The sequence below is a fragment of the Xyrauchen texanus genome, chromosome 43, assembly GCF_025860055.1.
Source record: "Xyrauchen texanus isolate HMW12.3.18 chromosome 43, RBS_HiC_50CHRs, whole genome shotgun sequence".
In the NCBI taxonomy this organism is placed as follows: Eukaryota; Metazoa; Chordata; class Actinopteri; order Cypriniformes; family Catostomidae; genus Xyrauchen; species Xyrauchen texanus.
The window spans coordinates 32936597-32951596 of record NC_068318.1 but is presented as its reverse complement, the minus strand read 5'-3'; the positions used below and the strand labels follow the sequence as shown (position 1 = coordinate 32951596).

The window sequence follows — 15000 nt, the reverse complement described above, 5'->3', positions numbered from 1 at the left end:
TATGTGTGTGTGTGTTTGTGTGTGTGTGTGTGTGTGTGTGTGTGTGTGTGTGTGTGTGTGTGTGTGTGTAAAAACAACAGTTGCATTATGTAAACAAACTGTCATTTAAAGGGAAATCCTGAAAATCAATGAATATTTGGTAGTTATGATAAATAATATTAATATATCATATTTTTATGGCAGTTTTTTGTCTTCTAAGCAGTTCTGAGTAACTTTCTTAAATTGACACACAAGGGTTAAATTAAGTAGAATCAACAACATGAAAGTTAATTTGACACAAGGTGCTGTTAGTTGTTAAATCATATTCATGTGAGTAAATAACGCTGCATACATACAGTATGGATATCTAACAAAGGATTTCTAGTTCTGCTGACATAAAATGACATAAGTTGAATTTACTTAAAAAGCCCGATGCACAACTGCTAAATATAGATTTTAATATCCGGAGTAATGCAATCCAAAGTTATTACATTGCTTAGCAAGATTGTCAGACACGACATCTACGCTTAACACAGCAGCTAATGTCCTTTATTATTTCGTCTGATCATATGGCTTAACTTGCTAAATTCTGTAAACGGTAACAGTGTCCTCCAGACCGCTGATGTCACTAGGAGAGCCGTACTTGATTTCCATTGGCTCTTCCACCTCCTGTGCCTGCAGCCCATTGGCCACGCCCTGTATAGCACACATCCACTCCTCCCTACAGAGTAATCGAGAGAATAAGACGCTTACATTTTAAAAATCCCTTGATGCGTAACTCACTCATATTTGGTATCATTTCAAAACTTAGAATCTGAACATTTCATAGAACACCATTACTTTTGCATTTATGTTACAAAAATAACCAAATGAAGCTTTAAGAACTTTGCGTCATAAATGAGCGCCCCCTAAAGGTGACGATGAAGTATGTGTATGAATATAACAAATGTTCACATAGCACTTACATAGGCATGTGTGAGGGGGTTAAGATGGGCGAGGAGGAGGCGAGAACCGGCTTGTCAATATAAATAATAATTTAATGAAAACTTAAACCAAAACATAAACACACATGACGGACATGCCCGTAATTCTCTCTCTCTCTCAAACCATTGCCACCGGCCGCCTTTATCCCTCGTGCGCCCCATCAGGCCGATTGGGGACCGGGCGCGCGATATTCCGACCCGGCCCCGCCCCCTTCCGCTCCACACTCCTCCCGGCGTTACCTCAGACCGGGGTGCCACCGGCATGACCTACATCCCCCCTCTTCTTTCCCTGGGGAGGGGCGTGCTTTGCGCCCAGTCAGGTCATCCCCGCCTTCCTCGACCTGGGAGGAGACAGGAGGGGAAAACAAAAAAAAACATAAAATAGGTGAGGGAAAAGGCCAACACGGTGCGAAAGAGAGAGAGAGAGGAGAGAGAGAGAAAAGCTCACTCACCGGTTCTCTAATGTACCGCCACGTGGTCCTCGAACACGCCTCCACACTCTCCGGCGGATGACAGACACTCCTCTCCGGGCGAACTGGAGTCAAACCTTCGACCCCCAGCGGACAGAACGCCCCTCCGCTTTTCTGGCAGCACCTGGGGACATTCCTCCGCCCCTGGCAGCGGCCCTACGGCTCCAGGCGATCGGGGAGTTACTTCCCTCCTCCCCTCGCGGACGGCGGTCTAACCTCGACCCCTCCGCGTTTCTGGGGGACGGCAGGGCACTCCTCCTCCCTACTCCTCGCTGCATGGCGGGTCTTTCACCACCAACATGTTATTTGTTACACATAGTGATGTAAAAGTAGTGTAACATAACACATATTTAACACACTCTTCTAAAGAAACAAAAAGTATTGCGGTAATACCATATTTGTTTTATTTTTACCACAGCACTGAATGACGAACATATTAATGTACAATGCATTTATGCTGTAAAGAACACCACTGTACTTTCTGTTACTGACATACAACATAACACACAGATAGTTTGACACATATCACATTCTTCACAGAGCACAAACACACACTGCAATGGCTCGAGCTGCAATCATTGCACAACATACACTTTATTCTTCAGAACATATGACAATCCCTGAGACAGAACTCGCATTCAGTTCAGCATTTACAATAAGTAAAACATCTTATCTTACATGGTGTACAACGATAAGAGCGTGTGATAAATACTTTGCAATCATATAGCCAATTTCTCAGACATATTCTGGTTATTGCATGTGCAAACAAACAACTACTTACATGTAAACAGAGATACAATGTATTGCTTTGGAGAAGTTAGAAGCTATTATCAGGGATCATTAGCATATATTCACTTAGACATGTCAACAAAAGCTGAAACACTGGAGGGGTAAAGTGAGGGTAAAAAGAGGGTAAGACATGTAGAGGGCATGTAAAAGCTGCTCTTGAAACATGTGACATGAGAATGAATGTTCTCTCCATCCTTCTGCAGAGTCGGAGATGGCGTGACGCAGCTACACCACACTGCTCTTCTGCAGTTCCTCGACCAGAGCTGGACAAATCAAAACAATCACAGCGTGAAACGAGGAACATCACTGCGTTTCCCACACAGACACAAGAGGAACTGAACTGACCTCCAATAATTTCATCTTTCACTTTCTGCAGCTCTTTACGAACCTCCTCCAGGATTTCCTGTGAGCAAATGAAACGTGTTTACATCAGTCTGTAATGCCACAAATCGCTATTAGCGACGGTGTTATCTGCCATAATTCATGCTGACAGTAGAAGTGCACGAGTGAGCCGCTGACCTGTTTCAATTTCTCCATATCTGATCCGGCGTCACCTGTACCGCTGCCAGGCCTCATCCTGGAGAGAGAACAGACAGACACGTAACTGTACCTGCATTTGTGGCAATTGATTTTAACATGGCTCGTTAAAAACGGTAAAACGGCAGATTATCAGTGCATGAACACTAACTTTTCTTTCTGTTCCTCGCACAATGCTAACTACTTTTACTATAGCACATGACTCATTTTAACGTTTGCATTACATAACGAATGGTGGTGGCGTAGTGGGCTAAAGCACATAACTGGTAATCAGAAGGTTGCTGGTTTGATCCCCACAGTCACCACCATTGTGTCCTTGAGTAAGGCACTTAACTCCAGGTTGCTCCGGGGGGATTGTCCCTGTAATAAGTGCTCTGTAAGTCACTTTGGATAAAAGCGTCTGCCAAATGCATAAATGTAAAGGTACAGAAGTACATTTACAAGCTTGTTGGAGTGTGATCAGGTTGTGCTATAGCTCGACTGATGGAGCGTTGCACTTGTGATGTAAAGGAGCGGGATACGAGTCCTGAAGAGCACACAGGTCCACACGTGAGCCCAAAGTGTCATAGAAGCAGCACAAAATGACGTTAATGTGTTTTTCATCTCACATTTGCTTTTTCTGGCATCCCACCACCTCCCCATCTCCTCATCCAGTCCGGGGGGGCATTCGAGCTCAGGTCGAGCCTCGAGCCGTCCGCCAGCGACAGCAAGCCACATATGTTTACTCTATCCTCACTGCAGGATTGCATTAACTTGCAACCACTGAAACACTTAGTCACATCCTGAACACAGAATACACTTCGATGTAACCGGAGTGCTTCAGGGCGATCCTTGCTTTTGAAAAGCACTGAAGTGTGATATTGCGTGTGCACAACATCTAGTTCACGATATCATGCCGTTTAAACCTTTTTTTACTGCAATTATGTATTCAAGCAATTTCAGACCGAATAAGCAAAATTATTGAATTTCTCCAAAACAACAAAAATATTTTTTTGTATAAAAGTTTCCTTCGTGCATTCAAACAGATCTTTCACACGTTCAGAAATCAGAATTAATGCATTATTTAAAATATTCTATAAATAAATATTTGAAGTCAACAAATAATTTGGCCCACCCTTGGCTACGCCACTGTGTGGTGGTTTGATGGCTGAAGCAGCAGCGGTGCATAAAAAAAGCATTAAAGAGACAAAACTTCTTGCTTTAAGCACAGCAAAATATCATCACACAAAAACGCTCTCCAAGTTGCGCCTCTCAATTAATTTGAGAGTCGTGTCTCCCTTTAAAACCACCATCACTGGGGTCTGTGTATCTCAGCGAGTACTGACGCTGACTATCACACCTGGAGTCGTGAGTTTGAATCCAGGGCGTGCTGAGAGACTCCAGCCAGGTCTCCTTAGCAACCAAATTGGCCCGGTTGCTAGGGAGTGTAGAGTCACATGGGGTAACCTCCTCGTGGTGGTGATTAGTGGTTCTCTCAATGGGGCGTGTGGCGAGTTGTGTGTGGATCGTGGAGAGTAGCATGAGTCTCCACATGCTGTGAGTCTCCTTAGCAACCAAATTGGCCCGATTGCTAGGGAGTGTAGAGTCACATGGGGTAACCTCCTCGTGGTGGTGATTAGTGGTTCTCTCAATGGGGCGTGTGGTGAGTTGTGTGTGGATCGTGGAGAGTAGCATGAGCCTCCACATGCTGTGAGTCTCCTTAGCAACCAAATTGGTCCGGTTGCTAGGGAGGGTAGAGTCACATGGGGTAACCTCCTCGTGGTGGTGATTAGTGGTTCTCTCAATGGGGCGTGTGGCGAGTTGTGTGTGGATCGTGGAGAGTAGCATGAGCCTCCACATGCTGCGAGTCTCCGCGGTGTCATGCACAACGAGTCACATGATAAGCGGAAGCAACTGAGACTTGTCCTCCACCAACCGGATTGAGGTGAGTAACCGCGCCACCACTACTGCTAAGAAGTGGGAATTGGGCATATATATATATATATTTTTTTTTTACTGATTTCAAACTCCATAGAGAATTAACCTTAAAAACTCTTATCTGTTTGGGAGAATGTGTAACTCGCTTTTAGCGCCACACAGTGGATAACCTTGGAACTGTCACCATACTCGTGATGATCCGCGTAATATCATTTTCAAAAACGGCACCACAGTCACGCAATTTTCACGAGATACGGCTGACAGTGACACAAGAATGTTACATTTACTGAACAGGGCCAGAAGCTCGCAGTGCATTAAACACACGAGGATGAAATAAACACTTAAAGCTCAGCAGAGCGGCATTAAAACAAGCTTGAGAAATCAGCGAGACCTCAGCACAGACTCGTCGTGACTGTACCTGCTTAATGGAGCGGCAGATGCAGGAGATGCAGGACTCTTGTCTTGACCCTTTGACCCCGAGTTCACCCTGTTTGAAACAACACAAACCGTTTCCTCCTCTGCAGAGCAACAGACCCGGAGAAGGACACACTACACTGAGACTTTACCTCGACACAGATGAAGCCTTCTCCCAGGGTTTCTTGATGGCTTCTGCTTTCTCTACATGAAGGATATTTGAGGTTACAAAAGGCTCCTTTGGTTTGCTGACAGGGGGTCAGTAAAGCTCTCTTCTTTATAAAGCTGAATTGGATTGTGAAAAGCATTATGCAAATGAAACTGAAATGAGCAATCTCTCACCTGCTGGTCTGGATTCTGTGTTTCCTGAATCACCCTGAGAAGACACACAGTGCAGCAGGACTTAACTTCAGAAGAACTGTCCGACACACACAAACACACACACACACACACACACACACACACACACACACACACACACACACACACACACACACACACACACACACACACACTCACTCACTCACTCACACACACACACACACTCACACACACACACACACACACACACTCTCACACACACACACACTCTAACACACACACACACTCTCACACACAGACACACACACATACACACACACACACACACACACACACACTCACACACACACACAGACACACAGTTTATTAAAAGACTAACATATTTACATTACTGCATTCTTCTTTTTTCACTGCCGGAATGTCAGAAACTTTCCTTCTGTAACACAAAGATGCGAAAAGATTATTACATTTAATATTGTGCATTTTAATAGAGACTCGCGTTGTTCTGCGCTCGGTCCGTGCACGTCCGTTCATTAGCACATCTGAACCTCAGGCAAGGTCAAAGGTCATTTTAGAGGTGGCAGAAATTACAATGTAAACTCCATCAGCTTTAGAAGTAATCCGTAAGACTAGCATAACTTTCAGAAACAGTACTATTATTACAAGAATATTCCGGTTTAACCCTCGTTTTTTAGTTAATGATCTGTAAGAATGGGGCTTTATTAGTACTGGTCATTGATTCAAGTAATTTTTTTGACATTTGTGTATAAAGTGTTTTAATTCTACAATATATGGTGTAAAAACGTCTGAGTGCTGCTCTCTTCAGGTTGAACGGTGGCTACTGCAGTTGAATTTTCCTATTGGCTGTTTGCGGTAGTTCGTGACGTAAGCGGTGACAGCTGACGTAAGCAGGTTCCAGCTCACCACGCCCTTGGTACGAGCTAGACACTGGCCCCATTCTCCCTTGCGCGGCTGCTTCGCTAGCATCGTCGGATGCCGATCGCGATGCGGGAATTAAAACCGCAGTTTGAGCCAGCGGCTCGAATTGATATGGCTCCGGCCCTGTGTCCACAGACAATTCACCCTCCTCCACTTCAGGTGAAGGTGGGGGAGAAAAGTCCTCGACTTCAAAAGACCGCTCTGTGGCAAAGCTACTTGCGTCACTCCAGCAGCTGTCAATTAATCCGTCACTACGGGTCTCAGGTGCACGCCCCCCCGCGGTTCGTCCCCTCTATCCCCGCTGGGGTCTGCCCACTTTTCCAGCATTTTTCAAATATTGCTAGTGGGTGGAGTCAGACTCTGAGCAGGGGTTTAGTTACCCTTTAAAAAAAAGCAAAGATTGAGGGTACTGTGAGGCACTAACAGAGGAAGTGAATATGGCCGAGATGGAAATATGATTTTAGTGTGATAAAAATCGCTTACTAACATTTTAGTGTAAAGTTAACACAACGAGTCGAAATACATTTTTGTGCTGATCAACATTATGACACAAATGCTGTTAATTGATCTGAACTCATATTGAACCCGAAATCATTCAGGGACCCATTTCCTGTGAAATGGCGGTTCTTGTTCAGAATAACACACGATGTGCTCCAGACTTTATAGCAAACATCATACGTCGCAGGTGTATTAAACTGACCGTCGAGCAAGAATAGCGCTCATTTCTCCCATCAGTCCTCCCCCTCCTCCCCCGCCTCCTCCTCCCCCGCCTCCGCTAGCCGCACCTCCTCCGCCACTGTTCGCACTCGCTGCTGGAGCCGCTCCACTGTCCTCCTGCACACAATAAACACATCACAGATTCAAATGGGTGAATGGGAAGATTTTCAGTGAATAAACACTTAAATTTGAGTCTGCTCCTCCCACGGAACTATCACTTGGCTTCAGAAAACTTTAAATACAGCGCACGGATGAAACGTTATACTGCTTTGAAATGACATGAGGGTGAGTTACAGGCATGATGACAGAATTACATTTTTTGGGTGATCTATTCCTTTAACATTGCACCTTGCTGACTGACCTTGGCCACTTTGCGCAGTTTAGCTCCAGAGATTGCTGCAGCCAGACCTCCATCTCCTCCTCCTCCTCCTCCTCCTCCTCCTCCTCCTCCTCCTCCTCCTGCAGCAGGCGGCGGTGGCGGGGCCGGTGGGCCTCCTGATGGAGGTGGTGGAGGAGGAGGAGGTGCAGGAGGTGGAGGGGGTCCAGGAGGAGGTGGAGGAGCTGCACTGGCCGGAGCGGGAGGAGGAACGGGAGCAGGAGCTGGAGGAGCAGCAGCCTGTCTCTCTCTCTCCATCCGCTCACGCTCCTGTCGCTCTCTCTCCTGCTGCTCCTGTCTGAGGGGGACACACAGGGTCATTAAAGGCACAAGGAGCATGTGATGTCATGCAGTTAGTGTGATGATGTCATACCTCCTCTTCTGTTCTAACTCTTCAGCGCTCGGCCCGTTCTGTGGCGGCCGTGGAGGAAGACACACACCTGTAGAGACATCACAACCAAACTTCAGCAAATAACTTTACAACAGATTTACAACACTCCCCACATCCGCCATTGGTTGAATCAACAGTTAGTCCCTCCCCAAACTCACACCATTGGTCAGAATTTGACACGTCGGGTTGCTCAAACACACAGATGACTGTTGTGAAAGTGTGGCAGTTTTTACACTCTTCAGAATGTCATACTGACTCTTAACAATAAAAATAATATACCAGAAAATATTTTAACATTAAAATTACACACTACAGATTTAAAGGGACAGTTCACCCAAAAATGAAAATTCCCTCATTTATTTCCTCACACTCATGTCATCCCAGATGTGTGTGACTTTCTTTCTTTCTGCAGAACACAAATGAAGATTTTTAGAAGAATATTTCAGCTCTGTAGCTCCATACAATGCAAGTGAATGGTGACCAGAACTTTGAAGCTCCAAAAAGCACATAAAGGCAGAATAAAGTAATCCATAAGACTCCAGTGGTTTAATCCATGTCTTCAGAAGTGATATGAGAGGTGTGGGTGAAAAACAGATCAATATTTAAGTAATTCTCCTCCCTGCCCAGTAGGTGGTGATGTGCAAAAAGAATGTAAATCACCAAAAACAGAAAAAGAATGTGAAAGTGAAAGTGAAGATTTACAGCACAAAGGATTTAAACATTGATGTGTTTCTCACCCACACCTCTCATATCACTTCTGAAGACATGGATTAAACCACTGGAGACTCATTTGTGTTCTGCAGAAGAAAGAAAGTCACACACATCTGGGATGACATGAGGGTGAGTAAATGATGACAGAATTTGCATTTATGGGTGAACTGTCCCTTTGGCAAACATATTTTTCTTGTTTTAAGCATAGAAATCACAAAACAAATTTTGGGGGAACTATTCCTTTAAGTAAAAAGTATCAATAATATAATAGAGGTGTAAAGATTTTAGTAGGACGCTGAGCAGAGAAGTAATATTTGCGTCACCTGCGTCTTGACCGCTCAGCATGTCGAGCGCATGCGTCATAATGGATGCAAACTGAGCTGCCTCCTCTTTACTGCCAAAGTTCAACCCCCACACCTGTCTCGCATCACGCCACTGGTGGAACGTGGCCGTCGCTTGGTTATATTTGATCCCTCTCACGAGAGGACAGTTAATCACAACCTGAAACAAGAATGTTTTACAATGACAGGATTCAATTCTTCATTTAAATATAAAGAAAATACTTTTAATAAGATCCAGTGTTTCCTACTAAATAAAATCTGTTTATGCACCAGGGAGCCCCTGTTGAGCCATCTAAACACACACACACACACACGCACGCATGCACGCACAAACACACACACGCACGCATGCACGCACAAACACACACACACGCACGCACGCACAAACGCACACGCACGCACGCACAAACACACACGCACGCACGCACAAACACACACACGCACGCACAAACACACACACACGCACGCACGCACAAACACACACACACACGCACGCACAAACACACACACACGCACGCACAAACACACGCACGCACAACACACACGCACGCACGCACAAACACACACACACACGCACGCAGGCACGCACAAACACACACACGCACGCACGCACAAACACACGCAGACGCACGCGCACACGCACGCACACACACACGCACGCACACGCACACACACACAAATACATATATATATATATATGAAAACGTGTGTATAAAACTATACATTTGAATTAAAATATAATTTCTTAAAAAAACAAATAATAATAATTTCAGTGGCCAATTTGTTATGTTTTTAAATACACATTGTGTCATATGAAGGAACTGTCAATAATGATACTGATTTCAGTTTTACCAATCTTAAATACAGACAGAAGTTTACTTACACTTGGGTTGAAGTCTTTAAAACTCATTTTTTAACCCCTTCTCAGATTTAATATTAGCAAACTATAGTTTTGGCGAGTCGTTTAGGACGTCTACTTTGTGCACGACACAAGTCATTTTCCGTCAATGGTTTACAGACCGATTGTGTCACTGTTAATTGACTATAATCACAATTCCAGCGGGTCAGAAGTTTACATAAGTTAACTGTGCCTTTAAGCAGCTCAGAAAATTCCTGAAAATTATGTCAAGCCTTTAGACAATTAGCATCTGATAGGAGGTGTACTGAATTAAAATAAAATACTGTGGATGTATTTTAAGTTCTTCAAACTCAGTGTCTCTTTGCTTGACATCATGGGAAAATCAAAAGAAATCAGCCAAGACCTCCTAAACAAACTGTGGACCTCCACAAGTCTGGATCATCCTTGGGAGCAATTTCCAAACTCCTGAAGGTGCCACGTTCATCTGTACAAACAATAGTACACAAGTATAAACACCATGTGACCACACAGTCATCACACCGCTCAGGAAGGAGACGCATTCTGTCTCCTAGAGATGAACGTAGTTTGTGTGAAAAGTGCAAATCAATCCCAGAACAACAGCAAAGGAGCTTGTGAAGATGCTGGAGGAAACAGGTGGACGAGTATCTAGATCCACAGCAAAACCAGTCCTATATGGACATCACCTGAAAGGCTCAGCAAGGAAGAAGCCGCTGCTCCAAAACCACCATAAACAAGCCAGACTACAGTTTGCAAGTGCACATGGGGACAAAGATCTGACTATTTGGAGAAATGTCCTCTGGTCTGATGAAACACATATTGACCTGTTTGGCCATAATGACCATCGTTATATTTGGAGGGAAAAGGGTGAAGAACAGCATCCCAACAGTGAAGCATGGGGGTGCAGCATCATGTTGTGGGGGTGCTGCAGGAGGGACTGGTGCACTTCACTAAATAGATGATGACATCATGAGGAAGGAACATGATGTGGATATATTGAAGCAACATCTCAAGACATCAGACAGGAAGTTAAAGCTCGATCACAAATGGGTCTTCCAAATGGACAATGACCCCAAGCACACCTCCAGAGTTGTGGCACAATGGCTTAAGGACACAAAGTCAAGATATTGGAGCGGCATCACAAAGTCCTGACCTCAATCCGATTGAACAAACCTGACTCCGTTACACCAGTTCTGTCTGGAAGAATGGGACACAATTCCAGCAACTGATTGTGAGACGCTTGTGGAAGGAAACCCAAAACATTTGACCCAAATTAAACAATTTAAAGGCAATGCTGCCAAATACTGACAGTGTATGTGAACCTCTGACTTCAGCTCTTGGTGTAATGAGAACTTCAGTGAGTTCAATGTTGATTCTGTGAAGATTTCCTCGGAAACCCCTGAGATTGTGAGTCTTTGAAACGATACATGATTTTAAGATAAAATGTTTGAGCAGAATCATTAGCTTTGCTGTACATTCAGCAGAGAACTGCACAAGTCTTCCAGTATAACTCTCCTCATAATCATAACAATGATTGAGACTCATTTTGTAAAAGTTGTTTTTGAAGCTGATATGCATCTGCCAGTGGCTTGATACATGAATTGTTTGGTGAAGTCTGTTAATTGATTTGTTTGTGGTGTTGAGCAGCAGACAGCACCGGATTCACCACACACACATTCACAGGAAGTGAGACAGAAGCTGTGAGACGAAACATGTCAGAATCATTTACCACCAAACCCTGCAGCTGAACGGGCAGCACAACAATCTCACACGCTGCAGGATGTGCACATCACAAAAATCACAAAAACATCATTGCTTTAACAAATTCATCATTCCACACAAAAATGTGTCGTTACAGTATGTTCAAATACACATTAACACATGTACGTGCAAACAAACACAAAAGCATACAGAAACACAAACTTTGTGACTTCCTCTTTTCCCCATGATGTGGCTACACACACACACACGCACGCACGCAAGCACGCACACACATACGCACACACACTCACACACTCACACGCGCACGCATGCACGCACACACACACGCGCGCACACACACTCACATACACACACGCGCACGCATGCACGCACACACACACGCGCACGCATGCACGCACACACACGCACGCACGCAAGCACGCACACACATACGCACACACACTCACATACACACATGCGCGCACACGCACACACTCACACGCGCACGCATGCACGCACACACACACGCGCGCATGCACGCACACACACACGCGCACGCATGCACGCACACACACGCGCGCACGCACGCACACACACTCACATACAAACACAAAGATCCCCCATTTAGCCTTAACAGACTGTAGGGGCAAGTGCTGTTAGCGAGCACCTACACACGCATTCACACACACACACTCTCTCTCTCTCACACACACACACACACACACACACACACACACACACACACAGATGTTTATCTAAACACATATCATGCACATAGAATGATTCTTGAATGTTTAATAGTTGATGTGTTAATTTAGTTGTTGTTGTTTGTTACCTGCTGGTCGGCTTGTTGTTTGCGTCCCACCACTCTGAATGTGTTGCTACTGGCGTTCTGGAAGATGTGGACCCGACTGACGGCCTGAGCACCAGAACCAGCGGGCATCCAGCGTTTACTGGCATCATCATACATCATTACTGTGGCTCGCGCCTGACAGAGGCTCTGTTCACTGGCATTTAAACACACATCAATCATGAGTCAATCCACTTCATAAATGTGCTTCATCTGAACATTAAATTGTCAAAAATAGGGGTGCTGGCTGTTTGACGGGTCAAAAGTCATATTTAGGCAGCAAAAAATTAATCCTCAAGACTCTTAATGTCTTAAGTAGCAAATCGACACAAATGTGTGTTCTGCTGAAGAAAGACACGTCTGGGGTGGCATCAAGGTAAGTCAATAATGAGCGAATTTGAATTTTTGGGTGAACTATAACTTTAACACTTTTATATAGATGCAAAGTAATGCACATGTCATAGTATCTCCTATAAGCTGGGAAAAATGCTATTTAATTTTGTATAGTTTAGGTCATATTAGGCAGAAATGTCTGTTTAAGGAACAGGTGGTAATCAACCAGAATGGCCTTTTCACCGCTGTGGTTGCCGCGGCAATTCTGCATATGCAGCTCTTAACCACTGAGTGGCGCTATAACCAGGCGAGAGCCGAACAACTCAAAGCTTTCCCGCAGTCAGTCCAGTTCCACACGTGTGTGTGTGTGTGTGTTTTATTATGCTCAGCATTGTGTGTGTGTGTGTGTGTGTGTATATATATGTGTGTGTCCGGCAAAACAACCCCCTACCTCTGCGTGGTACCGGACGGGCAACGTCGTGGGCAGCACCATGGGGGGAGGGCCAATAGAGACCGCTCCCTCCCTGTTTTCTGTCATGGCGCATTGTAGCCACCGCAGTGGCCAAATGGGGGCTCTGGACGGGTGCGAGGGGCTGGTAACCCCTTCACCCTCAACTGATTACCACGAAACCACAAAATAAAACTTTAAGTAAGCTAGTGCCGGAGGCCCTGGGGGGACAGGCGTCTATGACGTCTCCTGGCCAAACTCCATCAGGCAGAGCCAGGAGACTGAATCCTCACCCTCGGGGCTCCTAAAGAAACAACAAAAAGCCGCTACAGATGGCCACGTGGAATGTTGGAACGCTCACAGCGGAGGAGAGGCTGCCACTCCTCTGTCGGGAGCTGGACCGGTACCGCCTGGATCTCTGTGGTGTTCAGGAGGTCCGGTGGACCGGCTCTGGCTCTTGCCACTATGAGGGGTGGACTGTCCTCTACTCGGGGCAGGAGACTGCCAAACAACAGGGAGTGGCTCTTCTTCTGAACAAAAGAATGAAGGCAGTGTGGGAGCGTGGCGGTGAGGTGTGGGAAGCTGTGAGCCCCAGGTTACTTTGGGTTTACCTTCCCATCAACCAGAGGCGAGGAGTGGTGGACGTGGTTATTTATGCCCCCACTGAAGACGAACATCCGTGGAGGGATGCGGGAAAGGCCGATGAGTCAGATGCCTTCTATGACCTCCTGTCACAGGTGTTGGCTAAAGTGGCCCCTCGGGATAGAATCATCATGTTGGGTGATTTCAATGCCCGAGTTGGTCATGATGCTGGCACCTGGGCAGGAGTGATTGGAAGACATGGGCCTGATCAGCTCAATAACAACGGCAGGAGGCTGCTAGATTTTTGTGCAGCCCATGGGCTTGTAATTACCAACACACTGTTCCAGCATCGGCGCATCCACACAACATCATGGATGCATGCCGGGTCCAAGCAAGAACATCTGCTGGACTACATGGTGACGGAACAGCGGATGCGGGCCCATGTCCTTGACACCAGGACCTACCGTGGAGCTGATCTGCCCACTGACCATCGACTTGTCATCTGTAAGATGCATCTGCCATTCTTCCACTCCGGTGGTGGGTGTAAACCCAGGACCCCTTTCAAACCCATAGTGGCCTGGTCTAGGCTAGCTGATGAAAGTTGCAAGCAAGAATTTCAGCATCGCTTGCAGCTGGGGTTGGCATCATCCTCAGGATGTCGAGGGGAAATGGGCGAGGTTTAGGACTGTGGCTCATGTAACTGCAATGGCAGTTTTGGGCACACGGTCCAGACCTCATCAGAAACCCTGGCTGACGGAGGAGGTGTTCAGGCTGGCTGAGAAAAAGCGACAGGCCCACTCTCATCGTCTACAGCATCCCACGTCAGAGAATGAGGAGGCTTACCGCAGCCTTCGCTCGGAGGTTCGGAGAGCCGTGAGGCGCTGCAAGGATGGTTGGTGGTCGCGGGTTGGAGGAGATGGAGTCTCCCTCAATGAGCCACGATCACAAATCGCTCTTTAATTCTATCAAGAAAGTTACTTGCAGCGCCACACCTATTACCATCATTAGGGGAAAGAACGGTGATCCAATCTCCAACCCACAGGGACAGGTTTGCAGATTTGCTGAGCATTTCTGTGAGGTCCTGGGGGAGGGGAAGTCCCTCAGCCTGGAAAACATTGTGGGACAAAGTGGGGATGACCCTGCTGGGGCTGCGGTGCCTCAAATATTGGAGGAAGAAGTCACTCCCTGTGGGTGGCTGGCTGAGGTGCCATCTTTGGAGGAAGTACTGAGGGCTGATCCAGAGCCTGAGACCAGGAAATGCTGAGGGAGGGTGGCGTTTGTGCACAGACTGCCCTATATGACATCATAACAACAGTCTGGACCA

At 46.1% G+C, this 15000-nt stretch overlaps 1 protein-coding gene across 1 annotated transcript in view; it reads right to left on the bottom strand.

Annotated features, from left to right (window-relative positions):
* Positions 1–1795: 1795 nt before the first annotated feature.
* LOC127635596 (vasodilator-stimulated phosphoprotein-like) overlaps positions 1796–15000 on the bottom strand; it is a 22550-nt gene continuing 9345 nt past the window's right edge. Inside the window, exons 2-13 of the mRNA XM_052115734.1 lie at positions 12299–12470; positions 8868–9045; positions 7816–7882; positions 7428–7740; positions 7050–7183; positions 5798–5846; positions 5432–5465; positions 5242–5293; positions 5094–5162; positions 2741–2798; positions 2567–2624; positions 1796–2484 (exon numbers count right to left, since the gene is read on the bottom strand). Of these exons, the coding sequence (XP_051971694.1) occupies positions 2447–2484; positions 2567–2624; positions 2741–2798; positions 5094–5162; positions 5242–5293; positions 5432–5465; positions 5798–5846; positions 7050–7183; positions 7428–7740; positions 7816–7882; positions 8868–9045; positions 12299–12470 (1222 nt within the window). The 3' untranslated portion in view covers positions 1796–2446. The remainder of the gene's footprint in view (positions 2485–2566; positions 2625–2740; positions 2799–5093; positions 5163–5241; positions 5294–5431; positions 5466–5797; positions 5847–7049; positions 7184–7427; positions 7741–7815; positions 7883–8867; positions 9046–12298; positions 12471–15000) is intronic.